Here is a 21,019-nt window from a genome sequence, read left to right as displayed (position 1 = left end):
AGTGTCTGACATTCTCACCTCCAACTTAGGTCCTCTTGCAACACCCTGCGCCAAGGCCTCAAAGCCCTCCAAGGCTGTTTTCGAAGCTAACTTTACAAGCTAACCTTAAGCTGCCCCCTCCCCCAGTGGCAGGTGTTGGCAATGGAGAACCAAGTCTCCTGAACAGGCTACCTGAAAATAATCTTGACAGCTTTTGCTGGGGTATATTGTCCACTTGAATGACGAAGCATTGGCAGTTCAAAAATGAGAAGGTGGACATTCTGGCTTTCATGATTCATCGGAAAAAAAGAACACTGAGAAGCTAAGTTCAAAATACCTTGCAGACAGAATGCACTGGACTGATGGCGGGTGGGGGTGTGTGTGTGGATATTCAGAGGGGAAGGAGGCGGGATTTGGAGAGCATGCCCGAGAACTAATGGACCATCTGTTATTTTTTGTCTCCACCAGGAGATTCTAGAAGGATCCTGGCATTCCCTAAGCATAGCATGCCCTTCCTGGAATGTCCAGGTCTTTCCCACCCTCTAAGAATTTGTGTGTCAGGTTCTTTATTGCTGGATATGTATTTGTTTCTCTTCTCCCAGTTATTTTATGTTACTTCCCGTCTTTATTTTTAACACCTCTCTAGGTTCCTTTCTATTTATTTTTCCACCCCCTATGCTCTGACTTCCTGCTGATTTAGAATCGAGATAATGTGACGCTAAAGGTAAGCAACCAAACTGATGTCCTTGGAGTATGGAGTCACTCATCTCTTTTCCCTTCTTTGTCTTGTTTTTCTTGTCTTCCTCTTCCTCTCCACAAATGAATACTTCAGTCATTCAAAGCTATCCCATAGGCCTTTCCTCAACAGAGATAGATCCTGGGACCAAAGTTTAGGAACACTGATGACACACAGCACATCCATCCAAAGCCATGGTTCCGAAAACGTAGCCACCTGCATGCCTTTGTGGTTTCTGCTTGTTAATTAACAGTGTGGACTGAAATCAGTTCGTGTATCTTACCCAGATTAGTTTTGGTAAAGGAAACTTTGTCAATATCGACAATTTTAAATCATTCTGAAAGGTACATTAAAATACATCATTATTTAAAAAAAAGTCGACCTGTGCTGCTGCATCTCACGTACCCCTAGTAGAGGGCCTTCCTGAGAACTGCTTTATAGTCAAAACTTTTGGCAAACTTGTCCTTGTATTCTTTCAGGGCTTTGTGGCTGTCTGTAGCCGGATCACTGTGAATGCACCAGATTTTGCCTGAAGTTCTTGGTGTTGAATAAGAAGTTGCCTTCTCCTAACCCCCTTCTTTTTAAACTTAGTCATAGTTTTGCCATGAGGAGTAATACAAAGCAGATTTCCCTTTTTAAGTCCCTCTCCCTTCAGTTTATTGCACCTTTAAAAAACGTATCTGAGGGAGTCGAGCGGTAGTGCAGCGGGTTAAGCGCACATGGCACGACGCACAAGGACGGGCATAAGGATCATCCGCAGAGTGAAATGGAGAGAGGAGGGGAAGACAGAGAGGGGGAGAGAAAGACAGACACCTGCAGACCTGCTTCACCGCTTGTGAAGCGACTCCCCTGCAGGTGGGGAGCCAGAGGTTCGAACCAGGATCCTTACACCCGCTACAAGTTTCTTAGCCACTTAACTAACTGTCTTTGGGCATCTAGGTTGCTTCCAAGTTTGAACTATTATAAATTGTGCTGATGGGCCAGGTGGTGGTGCACCTGATTAGGTGCTCACATTACAGAGAGCAAGGACCCAGGTTCAAGCCCCTGCATTGCGAAAGCTTCACAAGTGGTGAAGCAGGGCTGCACGTGTCTCTCTGTCCATTTTCCCCTCTCTTCCTCCTCCTCTCCTCTCGATTTCTCTTTGTCTCTATCCAATAATAAATAAATAAAAGTAACTAAGTAAACCTTAAAAAGAATTTTCTTTTAAAAAATACATTGAAATATACTGCTATGAATATAGGTGCCTGTATATCTTGTTGGCTACGTGTTTTTGTCTCCTTTGAACAAGTCACCAGGAGAGAAATTGCTGAGTCAAAGGGCAGGTCCATCTTTAGTGTTCTGAGAAATTTCCAGACTGTTTTCTGCAGCAAATGGCTTTTAAAGGAGTCATTTATTTCACTGCTTCTCCGTTTGCTGGCAGTCTGCTTTGTATAAGCCATGCTATAGAGCCCTCCTCACTTACTCCCAAACACATCTCTCTCCTCTGACTGACAGCAAGATGGGCAAGCTAGAGGCGGTCTGCCATTACAAAGTGAGATCTGAAACTCTGCTACTTAGACAACAATAACGTTGTGCTGTTGGCTGATAGTCTGGTGGTGGTTGTCTAGTCTTTCCTGTCCTCTTCACTTTATATTATTTCTCTTACATGCCATCCTTGTGCAATGGAAAAAGTTCTAAGCTTGAAGATTGTATCCTTATTAAATTTAATTTTGCCAATTTTGGTTCTTCCTGGATTTTATTCTAAATTCTGTTTTGTTTAAATATATTTTATTTCATCTTTTTTTTTGTCTCCAGGGTTACTGCTGGGGCTCAGTGTCTGCACTTTGAATCCACTGCTCCTGGAAGCCTTTTTTCCCCTTTTGTTGCCCTTGTTGTTTATTGTTATTGTTGTTGTTGTTATTGCTGCCATTGTTGTTGGATAGGAAAGAGAGAAATCGATAGAGGAGGGGGAGACAGAGAGGGGGAGAGAAAGATAGACACCTGCAGACCTGCTTCACCGCTTGTGAAGCAACGCCTCTGCAGGTGGGGAGCTAGGGGCTCGAACTGGTATCCTTAAGCAGGTTCTTGTGGTTTGTGCTATGTGCTGGTAACCCGTTGCACTATCTCCCGCTTCCCCTATTTACTTATTTATTTATTCCCTTTTGTTGTTTTATTGTTGTAGTTATTGTTGTTGTTATTATTGATGTCCTTGTTTTTTTTTCTTTCCCTGAGCCTGAAATCTGATATGCAGGTGGATCCAAGTTACTGTCTGGGGAGATGATGTCATGGCTGGAAAAGGAACAGAGAGCTGAATCAGGGAAGAAAGTAGCTCCCTAATATGTGAAAGGGGTATCAATATTGTTGACTGTAAACCCCATGGATCTGATCTGGTCTGGGGCCCATATTCAGCTTAGGAGCCTATGTGGCCTCCGCATCACGTAGATCTGAGCTCACATTCTGTGGTCATGAGTAGGAACGTTCCAAGCTGCCCCAGTATCGACCCATCTTCTTCAGGTGTAGCATGGAGTATGCTGTCCAGCCTGCCTTCAGAGGATGGAACATTCTCTACCGTTGTTGATCCAAGTTGAGGGCAAAGTCCTATGGGGGGCCCACAAAGGGGTCTTTTTTGTTGTTCCTTATAAAGATGATCTGGAACAATGGAGAGAGGGAGTAATTGAGGTCTAGGCCCATCATGTCTGTTTGAGAATCTCAGGACTCCCCAAATAGGGCCCCAACTGATGGGGTGGCCTGATAGTGACTAAAGAGTCATTGTTAAAGTATGCCAGTCTCTTGCCCTTATTCAGCTTTTGCAGTCCTTGCTTTGCTAAGGTTAGCTTTGGAGTGAGTGAGAGAACTGTAATAGGAAGTAGGTGAGGAGGGTATCTAAGTCTAATTAGATACTATTTCATTAGGAACTTTATACCGACTCACTGCAGACTATTGTGTACTTTTGCTTTCAAAACTATCCTATCCTAGTTTATGGATATGTGTGAACATATGCTCTATCTCAAGGGACCTGGTCTATATCTAGGTTTTGGGATTGACTATAATTTCTGTAACTATCTGTATTTCTATATATTTGCCAGTTTTTTCTATAGTACTGCCTTCTTTCTTTCTAAATCACACCTACACCTGTTGCTATTTTTAATGCCCTTACCTTTTCCTTCTCTCTCTATGATATCTCTTTAAAATTTTTGTTAGAGAGGATGGTTGGCCCATGTCAAAAACTCTAGGGGAACTGTGGTGGATTGCAGTGGGGAGAGTGAAAATTCAGAACTCTGATGGTGGGAATGCTGTGGATTCAAACCCCTGTCGACATGTAATTCTGTAATATAAGAATATAAAAAGTAGGGAGTTGGGCTGTAGCACAGCGGGTTAAGCGCATGTGGCACAAAGCACAAGGACCTGCATAAGGATCCCAGTTCGAGCCCCCAGCTCCCCACCTGCAGGGGCGTCGCTTCACAAGTGATGAAACAGGTCTGCAGGTGTCTATCTTTCTCTCCCCGTCTCTGTCTTCTCCTCCTCTCTCCATTTCTCTCTGTCCTAACGATGGTGTCAATAACTACAACAACAAAAAACAAGGGCAACAAAATGGAAAATAAATAAATATTTATAAATATATATAAAAAGTAAAAACAATAAATTTTTTGTTTGTTTGGAGTGCCAGGAATTAAATTAGGACCTCATACATGGGAACCAAACACTTTGTCACTGGGATACACACCCAGGATCAGCATTCATCCCATTGCTGATGGCTCTGCCTTTAAGACTGTGTCGTTTCCCAAAGACCCCACTAGTTCTATCACTTATGGGGGTTTAGGATTTTAACATGAATTTTAAGGGTATCCAAGCATTCAGACCATAGCATGAATAGAGGTACCAGGTGGATTTTTGAAGTCACACAGGGTCAAACAGGACCAGGTAGCTCTGAGGTCACATACTCAGTGTTCCAGGTGTCGCCCCTCACAAAGATAATGATCAGAATGGTCATACTACTGTGTGCACTGACTTGAATTCTGGAGCCCATACTTAGCAACCTTATATCCTCATCCAAGTCCCATTCATCTAAGTCCCAAAGTTGACCCATTTATCTGTTGGTAGGCATTGAGGTTGTTTACACCTTCTAGATATCCTGATTAGTTCTGCTTGTGTTTCTGAATACTGATTCTCATTTCTTTTGGATTTATACCTAGCGGTGGAATTGCTGGGTCATATAACAACTGTAGGTTTTACTGATGGAGGGACTGGCAAAATGCTTCCCACAGCACTTGTGCCTTTTTGTATTCCCATTAACCGTGCATGAAGGTACTGGCTTTACCATAGCTTCGCCAATACTTGCTTATTTGTCAAGAGATTATAGTCAATTATTTATTTGCTGGTTTTTTATTTTGCTTTTTATGTTTATTGACACCAGATTTATTGCCAGCACTAGAAATCCAAAACTCCAGGTGACCCACCCTTCCTTCCTTCCTTCCTCCCTCCCTCCCTCCCTCCCTCCCTTCCTTCCTTCCTTCCTTCCTTCCTTCCTTCCTTCCTTCCTTCTTTCTTTCCTTCTTTCCTTCCTTGATAGGACAGAGAGAAATTGAGAGAGGAGAGGGATATAGAGAGGGAGAAAGACACCTGCAGACCCGCTTCAACACTTATGAAGCGTCTCCCCTTCTGCAGTTGAGGAGCAAGAGCTCGAACCCGGGTCCTTGCACATGGTCATGTGTATGTTCAACTGGGTGACCCAATGACCAGCCCTCAGATTATAGCCATGCTTGTGGGTGTGTGAAGTGATACTTCACTGTGCTTTTGATGTGCACTTCCCTAATGTCTGTCTCCATTGCTAATGGCTACAGAATATTCCTTTTTTATTGGCTATCACATAATTTAGTTAGTACTCCACTGATAACAGTCTGCTCCGCCTCTTTCGCCCCAATAAACATCACCATCATTTTTTTTAGCGGAGAATCAGCTGTGGAGTCAGATAGGTGAGATTAGGATGTAGGATCTCCCATCTTCTCTCTGTGGTTTTAGACAATTCACCTAATCTCTTACTCAGTTTCCTCACTGGTAAAATAGAAATAAATGATAGGTCTGCATCATAAGATGCTTCTGGGGATTGAGGATTCAATATGAATCTACACCAAGCCCTTAGCATACAGACCGGGATGGGGTAGGCATTGGGAGGTGCTGTGTGGCTTTGTTTATCTCTGCCCACATGTTTGGTTTCATTGCTGGGTTTGCAGAAGCTATACACATGTCTGAAGGCTTTTAATACATGTCACCAAATCATCCTTTTCTGATGCTCATTTGTTTACTGCCAATGTTTGTTTCCAGAACCTTCAGCTCTGAGGGTTGTCATTTGAATATAAATCATTTTTAACATTTTGTCATTGTTTTTCATTTGCGATTCTTTTTTAGTTATCAGTAGGTTGAATTTTTTTTGGGGGGGCAGTATTTGTATATCATATTTGGGAACTGCCTTTTTTAAAAAAATTATTTCTTTATTGGGGAATTAATGCTTTACATTCAACAGTAAATACAATAGTTTGTACATGCATAACATTCCCCAGATTCCCATTTAACAATACAACCCCCACTATGTCATTCATCATCTTTCATGGACCTGTATTCTCCCCACCCACCCACCCACCCACTTTTACTTTGGTGTAATACTCCAATTCCATTTCAGGTTCGACTTGTGTTTTCTTTTCTAATCTTGTTTTTCAACTTCGGCCTGAGAGTGAGATCATCCCATATTCATCCTTCTGTTTCTGACCCATTTCACTCAACATGATTTTTTCAAGGTCCATCCAAGATCGGCTGAAAACGGTGAAGTCACCATTTTTTACAGCTGAGCAGTATTCCATTGTGTATATACACCACAACTTGCTCAGCCATTCAGCCATTGTTGGACACCTGGGTTGCTTCCAGGTTTTGGCTACCACAAATCGTACTGCCAAGAACATATGTGTACACAGATCCCCCTGGATGGATGTGTTGGGTTCCTTAGGATATATCCCCAGGAGGGGAATTGCAGGGTCATAGGGTAGGTCCATTTCTAGCCTTCTGAGAGTTCTCCAGACTGTTCTTCACAGAGGTTGGACCAACTGACATTCCCACCAGCAGTGTAGGAGGGTTCCTTTGACCCCACACCCTCTCCAGCATTTGCTGCTGTTACCTTTTCTGATGTATGACATTCTCACAGGAGTGAAATGATATCTCATTGTTGTCTTGATTTGCATTTCTCTGACAATCAGAGACTTGGAGCATTTTTTCATGTGTTTCTCGGCCTTTTGGATCTCTTCTGTGGTGAATATTCTGTCCAAGTCCTCCCCCCATTTTTGGATGGGGTTATTTGTTGTCTTGTTGTTGAGTCTGGCAAGCTCTTTATATATGTTGGTTATTAAACTCTTATCTGATGTATGGCATGTAAAGATCTTCTCCCATTCTGTGAGGGGTCTCTTGGTTTGGGTAGTGGTTTCTTTTGCTGTGAAGAAGCTTTTTAATTTGATGTAGTCCCATAGGTTTATACTTGCCTTAGTCTTCCTTGTAATTGGATTCGTTTCATTGAAAATGTCTTTAAAATTTATGCGGAAAAAAGTTCTGCCAATATTTTCCTCTAAGTATCTGATAGTTTGTGGTCTAACATCCAAGTCCTTGATCCACTTGGAATTTACTTTTGTATTTGGTGAAATACAGTGATTCAGTTTCATTCTTCTGCATGTTTCAACCCATTGTTTCCAACACCATTTGTTGAAGAGACTCTGCTTTCCCCATGTAATAGTCTGGGCCCCTTTGTCAAAGATTAGATGTCCATAGGTGTGGGGCCTCATTTCTGGGCTCTCAATTCTATTCCACTGGTCAGTGTGTCTGTTCATGGGGAACTGCCTTTTTATGTCCTGTGCTAGTTTTTCTTTTTTCTTTTTAAAGATTTTATTTATTTATTTATTTATTTATTTATTAATGAGAAAGCTAGGAGGAGAGAGAAAGAACCAGACATCACTCTGGCACATGTGCTGTCACGGATTGAACTCAGGACCTCATGCTTGAGAGTCCAAAGCTTTATCACTGCATCACCACCTGAACCACAGTTTTCTATTTAATTGGTAAATTTACTAGATTTTAGTAAGAGCCCTCTATGCAAGCATATTAACATGCCTGTGCTTTAAAATTTTTTTTAAAAAATATATTTTTTAATATTTATTTATTCATTTTCCCTTGTTGTTGCCCTTGTTGTTTTATTGTTGTAGCTATTATTGTTGTTGTTATTGATGTCTTCGTTGTTGGATAGGACAGAGAGAAATGGAGAGAGGAGGGGAAGACAGAGAGGGGGAGAGAAAGACAGACACCTGCAGACCTGCTTCACCTCCTGTGAAGCGACTCCCCTACAGGTGGGGAGCCGGGGGCTTGAACCGGGATCCTTATGCCGGTCCTTGTGCTTTGTGCCACGTGCGCTTAACCTGCTGTATTACCACCAGACTCCCCACTTTTTAATTTTTTTAACAGTGGTTCATCCCATTTTTGCCACATGCATTTAAATTTTATATACTGCATCGCCTGGTTCACTCCTACAGGATTTGAGCAGAGGAGATGGGTCCCTGCTGAGCGATTCACACCTCAGCTGTCTCATTTATGGAACAGAGGGGTTGGAGTACAAAGCTACCGTTTATTCCCACATTCCAAATTAAATGTTTTTATCTGAACATTCTGCATGTTCAATATACAAGGAATTTCAACTTCATATTTTATTTGGGTATGAATAGTAATAATAATAATCATAATTACTTTCTAGTGTCATATTATTTGTATTGTAGATGAGTCATTCACAATTCTCTTTTAAGAAATTTTTTTTACTTTTTAAAAAAATATATATTTTAATATTTATTTATTCCCTTTTGTTGCCCTTGTTGTTTTATTGTTGTAGTTATTGTTGTTGTTGGATAGGACAGAGAGAAATGGAGAGAGGAGTGGAAGACAGAGAGGGGGAGAGAAAGAGAGACACTTGCAGACCTGCTTCACTGCCTGTGAAGCGACGCCCCTGCAGGTGGGGAGCCGGGGGCTTGAACCGGGATCCTTAGGCCTGTCCTTGCGCTTTGCACCACATGCGCTTAACTCGCTGTGCTAACGCCCGACTCCCGAAATTTTTTACTTTTGTGTTGCTGTGATCACTATAAATCACGGCCCCCTTTGTTGTTAAATAGATATTTGATGCAGTTACGACGACATATTCCAACTTTAAGAGCAACTTTGTGAAGCGGATGTCAGCTGAGGTTCCAGTTGCCAGTAGCCCAATCACCACGAGATGGCAGCAAAACCAAACCAGCGATTTGGGGGCCTGTTCCTTTGGGGAGGAGCTTTCACCCACCGACCTCTCGGAAGCCTGTGGATCTGTGCTGAAGACAGCGCCTGAGACAGAGACCTTGATTCCAGGTGAGGTAACAGAAGAGCCACCAACCCACTTTAAAATGTTGAAAAACATTCAGAGGACCTAGTGGGGGTTGTATTGTTATATGGGAAACTGGGGAATGTTATGCATGTACAGACTATTGTGCTTACTGTTAAATGTAAAACATTAATTCCCCAATTAAAAAAAAAAGAAAAAAAAATGTTGAAAAAGGGCATATCATTGAGAATTTTTGTCTTATGGGAACATCATGTGTCACATTTAACTAGCTGATGTTTGTCCCCGTCTTTAAGAAATTTCTGTAGGGGAGCAATAAAAGAAGGTTTCTCTCCCTCCTTCCCCCGTCTCTCTGTCTCTCTTTTTCATTGCTGGGCATCACTACTCTGAGTTGACTTTTTCAGATACGAAGACAGAGACATGAGAGAAACAGCTTGCTCAGATGGCAAAGTAGGCACATGCCTTGGTGAAGGCAGCAATATTTTAGATATATTTCTAGCAGCATCGGTAGGTGGTTACTTTTTTAAAGATTGCAAACATCTATGAATATATGGATATGTCTATATACAGATATACTTATGCATATATGCTCATGTTTTCCGAAGGATAGAGCTCTAATAATCTGTTAAGATGCCTAGTCTTCAGCAGTTAGAAACAGAAGCACTAGTATTAATAATGGAATACTGACGTGAAACAGGAGAGAAAAGATGAAAGCAGGAGAGAAGAGGGAGAGAAAGTAGAAGGAAGGAGAGGAGAGGGGAGAGGAGGGAAGCAGAGGAAGGAAGGAAGACTGGAGTCTGAGGCTATCCTGGGTGGGGGTGGGGAACTGGCACCAGAACCCTCCTGTGGTGGGCAGGGACCCAGGGCCTACCTGTCTGAGCCCCAAACACAAGCTTTTTCTAAAGCATGTCATTTTCATTTGGGGTCCACCTTTTTGACCCATTCTTCAGAAGCAAAACTTGCCATCTGTCATCTGGGGATTTAATTTCTGTTCTTTCCTTTTAAGATCTGAGGCAGTTCATGGTCTTAACAGTGTGTTTAAGATAAATATTAACAGAAGTGTCGAATCTTCCTCAGGGACATCAATTACAAATGAGGCCCAGTAGACCTCCTGACTGAGAGGGACCCCCCACCCGCCCCACCAACTTAAACCAGTGAAATTTCCAGGTAGCAAATAGTATAACAATGAAAGCAGCTGGTGTAAGAAGTGGGAAATACAAGTTTGTAAACAATATTACTGCTGTGGATGCCTCTGTTATTTTCTTTAATTAAATTAATTAATTAATTAGATAGAGACAGCCAGAAATTGAGAGAGAAGGGGGAGATAGCGAGGGAGAGAGATGGACACCTGCTACACTGCTTTACCACTTACAAAACTTTCCTCCAGCAGGTGGGGACCTGGGGCTTGAACCTGGGTCCTTGCACAGTGTAAAATGTACACTCAACCAGGTGTGCCACCACCCAGCCCCAAAGGCTGCCTTCTAAAATATATTTCGTATCCTACTATAACTGAGGGAGGAATGATTCCTTTTAAAATATTTATTTACTTGTCATTTTGAGAAATGGGTTGAGCACTGCTCAGCTCTGGTTTATGCTGGTGACAGGGACTGAACTCAGGACCTGTGGGATCTTAAACATGCAAGTCTTACACTCTAAAATGTTGAGTTATTTCCCTAACCAAGGAAGACTGTATGTGTGTGTGATTTTTAAAAATTAAAAAAAAATTCTTCATAAAAAGGAAACACTGACAAAATCATAGGATAAGAGGGGTACAACTTTGTACAATTCCCACCACCAGAACTCTGTATCCCCTCCCCTCCCCTGATAGCTTTCCCATTTTCTATCCCTCTGGGAGCATGGACCCAGGGTCATTGTGGGATGCAGAAGGTGGAAGGTCTGGCTTCTGTAATTGCTTCCCTGCTGAACATGGGTTGATTCATACTCCCAGCCTGCCTCTCTTTCCCTAGTGGGGCGGGGTTCTGGGGAAGCAGAGCTCCAGGACATATTGGTGGGGTTGTCTGTCCAGGGAAGTATGATCGGCATGATGGTAACATCTGGAACCTGGTGGCTGAAAAGAGGGTTAATATACAAAGCCAAGCAAGTTGTTGACTAATCATGAACCTAAAGTCTGGAATAGTGCAGATGAAGAGTTGGGGGGGGGGTCCTCCATTTTTTATATAGCTGGTAGGCATGTTTTAGTTATATTCCAAAGGGCCTGTGGCTATACTTTTTTTTTTTCCCCTGAGCCTGAAATCTGATATGCAAGTGGATCCAAGTTATTGTCTGGGTAGATGATGTCATGGCTGGAAAAAGAACCAGAAAGGTGGGTCAGGGAAGAGAGTAGCTCCCAAATATGGGAAAAGTGTGTAACTATAGTTGACTGTAAACCCCATCGATTTGATGTGATCTGGGCCCATATTCAGCTTACGAGCCTATATGACCTCTGCATCCCTTTAGATCTGAGCTCACATTCTGTGGTCATGAGTAGGAACGTTCCAAGCTGCCCTAATATCAGGACCCATCTTTCTCAGGTGTAGCATAGAGTATGTTGTCCAGCCTCCCTTCAGAGGATGGAACATTCTCTACCGTTGTTGTGTGTGATTTCTATGCTGATTGCTTACAAGGAATTTTTGACTTAATCTAAGGGGAACTCTCTTTCTTTCTAGGTGCTAAATTAATTAATTTTTAAAAAATAATCATTGGTGATAGGGAAGTGGCACAGTGGATAAAATGCTGGACTCTCAAGCATGAGGCCCTTAGTTCAATCCCTGACAGCACATGTACCAGAGTGATGATGTCTGGTTCTCTTTCTCTGTCTCTCCCTGTATCTCTCTCATTAACAAGTAAATAACATGAATCACAAAGTAAATATTGCATGAGAAATGAAGAATCTGAGGGATACTAACATAAACTGATTTTTATGTTACGGTATAGTAATTAGGCACATTGGCTTGTCAATGTTTGGCTGGTGGCTTGCTTGCTTTTTTCCTTTCTTTCTCTTCAGGAGAGTAAACATGGCAGGTCCTGTCAACCTAAAAGAGATACTTGCAGAGAGGATGCTCTGCAGACCAAACGGGATCGATTCCAACTTCCAGGCAGGCGACCTCTCCTCTGTGTTGATAAGGAGCGTGACTGTTCTGGCACCCAGCCGTACGCGTTTCTTTCCTATGTGAGGTTCTGAGAGGCTCTCCAGCTGCTTCTCTTCCATATCTACCTATGATGAGCACAACGGAACAAACATCCATAATTTTGTTCAGGACAGAGAGGAAGACCTAAAGCTTTGAAGAACAGCTTCCGTTTTCATCCCTTCTTTCTCCTTGATGTAGTATATTTTTCTTTTCTTTTTTCTTATTTCTGCTGTTGTTGGATAGCACAGAGAGAAATGGAAGGAGGAGGGGAAGACGGGGAGAGAAAGATATAGACACTTGCAGACCTGCTTCACTGCCTGTGAAGCAACCCCCCTGCAGGTGGGGAGCCTGGGGCGTGAACTGGGATCCTTGCACTTTGTACTATGTGGACTTAACTGGTGTGCTACTGCCCGGCCCCCCTGATGCAGTATATTTTTCTTAGATTTTTGGATAGCCTGAGGATCGAGGTGCTGCTCTCTAGGAACACAAGAGACAACTTCTCAAGCCTGTGTTTGGCCAGGTGAAAAAATGATATTACATGGAAGATGACCAATATTTTTTTCAGTGATCCTCTGATGGGCAAGTGGTATGAAGGATTTTTAGTCTTAGAGGATGACTCAACAAGGTATTAAGGCATGCTTAAAAATCTGGTGGTGGTCAAATCTCATCTGTTATATTCTTAGCTTTAAGTTCCTGATTATTAAATAATTTATTCTGCTTTATATCTTAATGCTTTTTTAGCCACCAAGTTGCAGTTGCTACCATGATGCCATCCTGACTTCCCTGGGTAGACGACTTCACTAATGTGTCCTGGAAGCCCAGAGCCCTGCCCCACTAGGGAGAGAGAAGGACAGGCTGGGAATATGGATCAACCTGCCAACGCCCATGTTCAGCGGGGAAGCAATTACAGAAGCCAGACCCTTCCACCTTCTGAACCCCATAATGATCCTGGGTCCATGCTTCCAGAGGGATAAAGAATAGGAAAGCTTCCAATGGAGGGGATGGGATACAGACCTTTGGTAGTGGAAATTGTGTGGAATTGTACCTCTCTTATCCTATGGTCTTGTCGATCATTATGAAATCAATCAAAAAAAAAAATCTGTTGGTGGATTGAGGTGAGAACAGATAAGATAAAAACAGTATAAAGAATGCTGACTCTTCCATTTAACTTGGAGAATGTTTCACTGAATGTTTTCACTGTTTCACTGAAGTGATTTCAAATTGTCCTTCTGCAGTAGGAAGAGGCAGAGGTCAAATGAGTGATCATGCTGTGCGTATTAACCAGTGATCGGCAGAGCGTAGAGATTTCCTGCAAGGATGATTACAGTGTGTGGACAGAGCCTATCTTTTTACAACACTGTATAAAACAATTGAACTTTTGTATCTGCTCTTTATGTCTGAACACTTGCTCTTCCCAAAGACAAAGCATTCTGCTGCCATTCCTCTTTGGAGTTAAAGATTGTTCATCTTGACATTTCCTTCTAGCTGCCCACCTCCATGATTTTAGAGACATAAAGACCTGCATCTTCCCATTCTATTCTACTGTGAAGTATGTGGTGGACTGACTTCCTGTTGAACTAGTTATCTTATTTTAAAAATAAATCTCAAAACCATTTTTTAAAAACATTTATTTATTCATTTCCCTTTTGTTGCCCTTGTTGTTTTATTGTTGTAGTCATTATTATTGTTACTGATGTCGTTGTTGTTGGAGAGGACAGAGAGAAATGGAGAGAGGAGGGGAAGACAGAGGGGGAGAGAAAGATAAGACACCTGCAGACCTGCTTCACTGCCTGTGAAGTGACCCCCCTGCAGGTGGGGAACTGGGGGCTTGAACCGGGATCTTTCCACTGGTCCTTGTGCTTTGCCCCTCGTGCGCTTAACCCGCTGCGCTACCGCCAGACTCCCTATTTTTTTTTTTAATTGTAGAATCATATGAAGAACCACTCAAGACCCCTCTCAAAGGAAGTTTGGAAATGATTCATTCTGGTCTCCATTTTTGCAAGGCGTCTCCTACACTGGACAGAGGCTTGAAGGAAAATGCCTCAAAAGTTCAGGTAGGTAAACAAGGAAAACTGGAGATCTCAAGTCTTAGAAAACTCAAGACAACTAAGCTCCAAATGTGAGGAAAGAGGTGGCTTGGTTGCTTGTACAAACCAACAATAAAATGGTGGGTTCCCTGGGCGCTGGGCGGTAATGCAGCAGGTTATGCACAAAGTACAAAGCACAAGGACCCTGGTTTGAGCCCCCGGCTCCCCACCTATAGGGGAGTCACTTTGCAAGCGGTGAAGCAGGTCTGCAGGTGTCTGTCTTTGTCTCCCCCTCTCTGTCTCCCTCTCCTCTCTCCATTTTTTTCGGTCTTATCCAACAATAACAACAATAACAGTAACAACATTCATAACAGCAACAACAACAATGGAAAAAAGATAGCCTTCAGGAGCAGTGGATTTGTAGTGCAGGCACCAAACCCCAGCAGTAACCCCTAGAGGCAAAAAAAAAAAAAGGGTTCCTAATAGGTATTAAAGGAGAATGAATTAAAGACAATAAGATCTCTGATAAATATACAAGTGTTTAGTTGCTATCAACCAAAAAAGTGGAAAATGAATAAGTATAAAAAGTTAAGATAAAAATATTGTGGAACAGGGTTGGAGAGATAGCATAGTGGTGATGCAAAAAGACTGTCATGCCTGAGGCACCAAAGGTCCCAGGTTCAGTCCCCAGCACCGTCATGAGTCAGACCTGAATAGTGCTCTGATAAAAGCAAAACAAAACAAACAAAACAAAACAACAAACAAACAAAAAACCATTGTGGAACCATACATACTATGCTATATTCCCTCTTAGCACAAGAAAAAGAAAAAAAGTCTTGTGTAGTTCATGGAAACTCTCTGGGACCAGCAAAATAACTCACTTGATTAGTGTGTTGCTTCACCGTGTGTGTGACCCAGGTCTGAGCCTGGCCCACACTGCACTGAAGGAAACTGGTGCTGTGGTCTCTTTCATTCTCTCTCTGCCTCTATCTTCTCTGTTTCCACCTAACAAGACAAAATTAAACAAGACAAAGCAAAACAACAGAAAAGAAGCATTTTGAAGATTTCAGCTTTCTGGGTTTCTCAGATGAGAAAATTTGGGGTCGAGAAGAAGTTATAGTGGGAGTTGGGTGATAGCGCAGCGGGTTAAGCGCATGTGGCATGAAGTGCAAGGACCGGCATATAAGGATCCTGGTTTGAGCCCCCCGGCTCCCCACCTGCAGGGGAGTCGCTTCACAGGTGGTGAAGCAGGTCTGCAGGTGTCTATCTTTCTCTCCCCCTCTCTGTCTTCCCCTCTTCTCTCCATTTCTCTCTGTTTGCCCAACAATGACGACATTAATATCAATAATAATACCTACAACAATAAAACAAGGGCAAAAGTAATATATAAAATAAAAGAAGAAAAAGAAGGTATAGTAGCAGACCGAGAGGCCATCTCTGGGTTGAGTGCTGAGCTGCACCATCAGAAAGAAGTCTGTGGCACACCTGGTTAAGTGCACAGGTTATTGTGCTCAAGGAGGAGGGTTTGAGCCCCAGGTCCCCACCTGCAGGGGGAAGCTTCATGAGTGACGAATACCTTACTGCAGGTGTTTCTCAGTCTCCCTACCTCCTCCCCCTCTCAATGTTCTCTCTGTTCTATCAAATAAAAATAAAAAAATAAAAAGGGAAAATTTGCCACCATAGCAGTGATTCGTCATTCATGTACAGAGCTCCACGCAGCAGGAAAAAAAAACCCCAAAACAAACAAAAAAGCCCTGGTAGCAGGGGGGAAAAAAAAGGTCTTTCTTGTGGAAAGTCTTACACTCAAATTTAGTCTTTTAGTGTGACCATTTAAAGTAAAAAAATCACTAGCAACATTATGGTCTTCTAGTTTTTGTGTAGTTTGTTGACTGCTTTATGGCCAGATTGTGGGCTAGCAGGAAGTGAGAGGGGGCTTTACTGAAGCTGAATAACACCTGCTCAGTGGAGTTGTCGGGGAGCTTGGCATGTGTCAGATATTCAGTACTGGGCTCACTGCGCAGAGGTTAGTTAATAACTGCTAGCACTTGCCACTGACACTGTCACAGTGTCTGAATCACCCAGTGAACCATCAGCTTTAGCATCAGCTTTAGCACTATACTGCATGTCATATCTGAGATGTATGTGTATGTTTCTGAAGCATTCACTCTATGTGTTTGTTTTCAGAAATGTCGAAACCAGTTATTTTTGATGCCAAATGTGGTTCACAGGGCGGACGGGAAGATGCAGGTCTGTGAGCAAGCCCAGTGTGATTGGGAAGGTATGGGCCAGCGGCTCTCTTTTGGACTTTCTGATTCTCCTTTCTTCCTATCTTGCCTTCTTAATTTCCTCTTTATCTTAACTACTTATTATTTTAGTTTTTATTAGACTAAATCAACATTATTGCAAAGCTAAGATGATTCTCGGTCTTTACTTCTACTTCCAAGTCCCTTGGTTAGAATACTTTTTAAAAAAAAAAAAAATTTATAAAATGGAAATATTGACAAGACTATAGGATAAGAGGGGTACATTTCCACATAAAATGCCCACCCCCAGAGCTCCATATCTAATCCCCTCCCTTGATAGCTTTCCTATTCTTTATCTCTCTGGGAGCACAGACCCAGGGTCATTATGGGGTGCAGAAGGTGGGAGGTCTGCCTTCTGTAATTGTTTCTTTGCTGAACATGGGTGTTGGCAGGTCGATCCATACTCGCAGCCTGTCTCTCTCCCTAGTGGGGCAGGGGTCTGTGGAGGTGGGGCTCCAGGACACAATGGTGGGGTCATCTGCCCTGGGAAGTCAGGATCGCATCATGGCAGCATCTGGAACCTGGTGGCTGAAAAAGAGTTCAGCTAGAAAGTAGAGCAAATTGTTGACTAATCCTGAACCTAAAGTCCAAGGGTCCCATGACCCAACTAGTTTTTGCCTGCACCTGATATTTAATATGCAGGTGACCTAATCTAGTGTCAGGGGGCAAGGGGGGGATAGGATGGTGTCATAGTTGGAAAAAGGACCAGAAAGAGGGATCATGGAAGAGAGTTGCTCCCAAATATGGGAAAAGTATATAAACATTGCTAATTGTAAACCCCAATAATCTGATTTGGGGCCCATAGTCAGCACAGAAGCTTTTGTAACCTCTGCATCCCTATAGGTCTGAGCTCATATTCTGTGGTCATGGCTAGGAACATTCCAGGCTGCACTAATTTCAGGTCTCATCTTCCTCAGGTAGTAGGTAGAGTATGTTGTCCAACCTCCCTCTGGAGGATGGAACATTCCCTACTCTTGTTGGTCCACATTGAGGGCAAGGTCCTGTAGGGGCCCACAAAGGGGTTCATTATGTTGTTCCTGATGGAGATGACCAGTGCCAATGGCGAAAGGGATCTGTTAGAGGGGCTGGAGTACTTCTTATCGACAGTGCTTCAGTATTTCTAGTAACTCTGTGGTTCTATTCAAAAAGGTAGTTTTTCTTAGCTAGCCCTGAGGCCATGTGTAACAAGTTCCTTTCTTGGTATAGCATTCTGAAGCTCTTATGCTTTTATCAGAAACCATATGGTCATAGAGACCACAAGTTGTGATGGTGGGTTCACTTCCTGTTGATCATGTTGCTCTCAGTTGGCCTCACAATTCAAGTGGTTGGAGAGATAAAAAGACAGTGGCCTGTGGTTTAGACTTAATGAGGTCTTTTGATGAGAATTAAAGCTAAACACAAGATAAAACCTTGACCTCAAATAGTCATGGGCAAAATTAACCAAAATAACTCTGTATGCTCTGGTATAGAAAAATTGTGAGAGAATAAATAAGAATTAATGAATATATACATATATTATCACCAGGGCTATTGCTGGGGTTCAGTGCTTGCACAGCTCTACTATTTGTAGTAGCCATTTTGTTTTCTTTTTCTTTCCAGTTTTTTTTTTTTTGGGGGGGTGGTGTAGAGGGTGAGAGACAGAGAAAAAGAGGGAGAGAAAGAGAGGAGAAATGCTTGCAGCATTGCTCCACTGCTTGTGAAGTTTTCCTATGTAGGTAGGTCCTGGGGGTTTGAACTTAGGTCACCACACATGGCAACATGTGTGTTCTGTTGGGTGTGCCACCACCCAGGATACATACATTATTTTTGACAAAGACTCAGGGCAGTGTTTAGGTTTACTGGGTAGTTGCTGAAGTGATAGGTATTTAAAATCTACTTGGGTTTTAAAATCTTAAATGACACCACAAGCACTCAAGGCATGGTGCAGTGTCTCTGTGAGCTCCCCACAGGATGTGCATCTGTGCATTTTAGATTTGACATTGACATTTTTTTGTTATTGTTAGAAAATATCCTTGTCTATTTAAAAATACCTTTGTTTACATCAATATTGTCATTCTAGTTCCTTTGCCCGTAACTTATAATTCAGCTTTATCATGATGATCACTTCCTTTTTTCGCTTTGCTGTCTCTTAATACCTAGAAGAACAGCAATGCTTTCAGGATGACAGAGATGTATTTTTTTTTTTATAGGCTGTAGAGATGGAGTCAGAGATGAGTCCTTCTATCTTAAAAGGTTCAGTGACCTAAACTATTCCATACTCCAGCCAGAGGTGAAGATTCATCTTACTGGTCTTCGAAATGACTACTGTAAGTTAATGCTTAGCTCATGAGTTGAAATGCATTCTGTACTCTACTAGAAACTTGAAATTTGATTTTGAAAGACCCAGATGGGCCTTGTGTTTCATGCCCAAGTGATGTATCACCTGAATACAACTTTTTTCTTATGCGCTTGTCACATTCAGAGATTGTTGGAGCTGATGGAACAAGAGAACTACACACTTCGCTTTACTGTAGCCTACACTTATGTGTATATTTTAAACAGGGGTAAACTTGTCAAAAAGCCACATTGGGTCAGCTTAGTATGTATCTAGTGGGTTATTGGAAAAGTCACGGTGTGTTTTTGTATAGCAAGAAAATCACATCATGATTTTCTCAACGACCCAACAGTATATAATCTAGTTGGCAAGATAAGACTAACCCATCTTGAATAACCAATGTGCAAATGTGGAATGTAAATAATGAATTGTGGGTAATAAGGAATTATGATGACTGTAAGCTCGGTCATCTTTGTAGTTGTTCAGAAAGACCTCATGGTGATAGTCAGACTGACTCAACTGGATCTTGAAAGGTGGGTGGGACTTAGGGGGGTGGGAAGAAAGTGACAGAACATTTCAGTAATGTTAACAGTATAAGCAGAGGCAGGATATCGCTAGTTAATATCACTTAGTGGCAGTACTTCGGGGACTGAAGAAGTAGCTGGATGCTGATTATAAAAAAATTTCAAAAATCAGATTCAAATTTTTGTGGGATTAAAAAATTTATTTATTTATTTATTTTCATTTGATAGGCTTAAGAGAAAGTGAAGGGGGAAGGTAAGACAGGGAGAGAGAGAGACACCTGTAGCACTGCTTTACCACTAGTGAAGCTTCCTTCTGCCCCTTGCAGGTGGGGAGGAAGGGCTTGAACCTGGGTCCTTGCACATTGTCACATGTGCACTCAGCAAGGTGTGCCACCACCTAGCCCCAGAGTTTTGTATTTTGACGAGGTTAAACACCAAAGGATGATTCATGCAGAATATATAGAATGCACTTACTGGTCCCCACCTGCAGGGGGAAAGCTTTGCAAGTGAGGAAGCTGTGCTTCAGGTGTTTCTCTGTCTCTGTCTCCCTCTCTGTCACCCCCTTCCCTCTTGATTTCTGGCTGTCTCTATCCAATAAATAAATAAAGGTAATTTTAAAAATTAAAAAAAAAACACTCATTAATTTTTAGTTCCATTTACCCTTAAACACCCTTTCTCTCCATTTGTTGAAAACTTATCAAAAGATGTTTATATTCACAATTTCCTATTTCTCTCCTCAGTGCCTTTGAGCTCTTGTTAGGCTTGAACTAATACCATTCTGCTAAAATAGTTCTCAAAAATATCACCAAAGAATTTTTCATTAAAAGTTAAATCAAACACTCACTCTTAGACTTGATCCACTTTAATCCTAGCCACCAAAATTGAAATAGTTGATCTTTTCTTCCTTTTTGGTAATTCTACTTTGTTTCTTCTCTCTCCCACTTTTTAGAGCTGGGACCTCATGCATTGATGGTGTCATCATTATTGGACTATTTCATTCAGATAGACAGGTGGAGGGAGAGATACCACAGCATCAGAGCTTACTGCAGTGCCGTAGTCCCACCCACATGTTGTGGGGCTTGAACTTGGGCCAGAATATGTTCTACTGGGTGAGCTTTGTCTCCAGCCCGTGTGTGTGTGTGTGTGTGTGTGTGTGTGTGTGTGTGTATTTTTCTTCTTCCACTTCTATATCCTTCAAGTCATGGTACAATCCATGAGTAGCTTTTATTTTTGAATTTTCTATTTAATATCTTTTATTCTATCTGAAATTGCTCTGTTGACTTGCTCAGCTTATTTCTTTGCTTTATATTTTAGTTATCACTGTATGAATCCCTGTGTCATCTAAGCTACCTCGCATTACTTAGAAATACTGTTGTGGGAGTTGGGCGGTAGCGCAGTAGGTTAAGCGCATGTGGCGCAAAGCGCAAGGACTGGCATAAGGATCAAGGTTCGAGCCCCCGGCTCCCTATCTGCAGGGGAGTTGCTTCACAGGCGGTGAAGCAGGTCTGCAGGTGTCTGTCTTTCTCTCCCCCTCTCTGTCTTCCCCTCCTCTCTCTATTTCTGTCTTATCCAACAACAACAACAACTACTACAACAACAATAAAAAAGACAACAAGGGCAACAAAAGGGAAAATAAATAA

General features: G+C 42.2%; 1 protein-coding gene across 1 annotated transcript in view; it reads left to right on the top strand.

Annotated features, from left to right (window-relative positions):
• The window catches only part of CDC20B (cell division cycle 20B), a 57,090-nt gene that overhangs the window by 19,197 nt on the left and 16,874 nt on the right, over positions 1-21,019 (top strand). Inside the window, exons 3-6 of the mRNA XM_007518891.2 lie at positions 8,884-9,112; positions 14,138-14,265; positions 16,423-16,516; positions 18,731-18,847. Of these exons, the coding sequence (XP_007518953.2) occupies positions 8,884-9,112; positions 14,138-14,265; positions 16,423-16,516; positions 18,731-18,847 (568 nt within the window). The remainder of the gene's footprint in view (positions 1-8,883; positions 9,113-14,137; positions 14,266-16,422; positions 16,517-18,730; positions 18,848-21,019) is intronic.

This window comes from Erinaceus europaeus, chromosome 5, assembly GCF_950295315.1.
Source record: "Erinaceus europaeus chromosome 5, mEriEur2.1, whole genome shotgun sequence".
In the NCBI taxonomy this organism is placed as follows: Eukaryota; Metazoa; Chordata; class Mammalia; order Eulipotyphla; family Erinaceidae; genus Erinaceus; species Erinaceus europaeus.
Note: the sequence above shows the minus strand (reverse complement) of the source record. Positions and strands in the feature narration are given on the sequence as shown.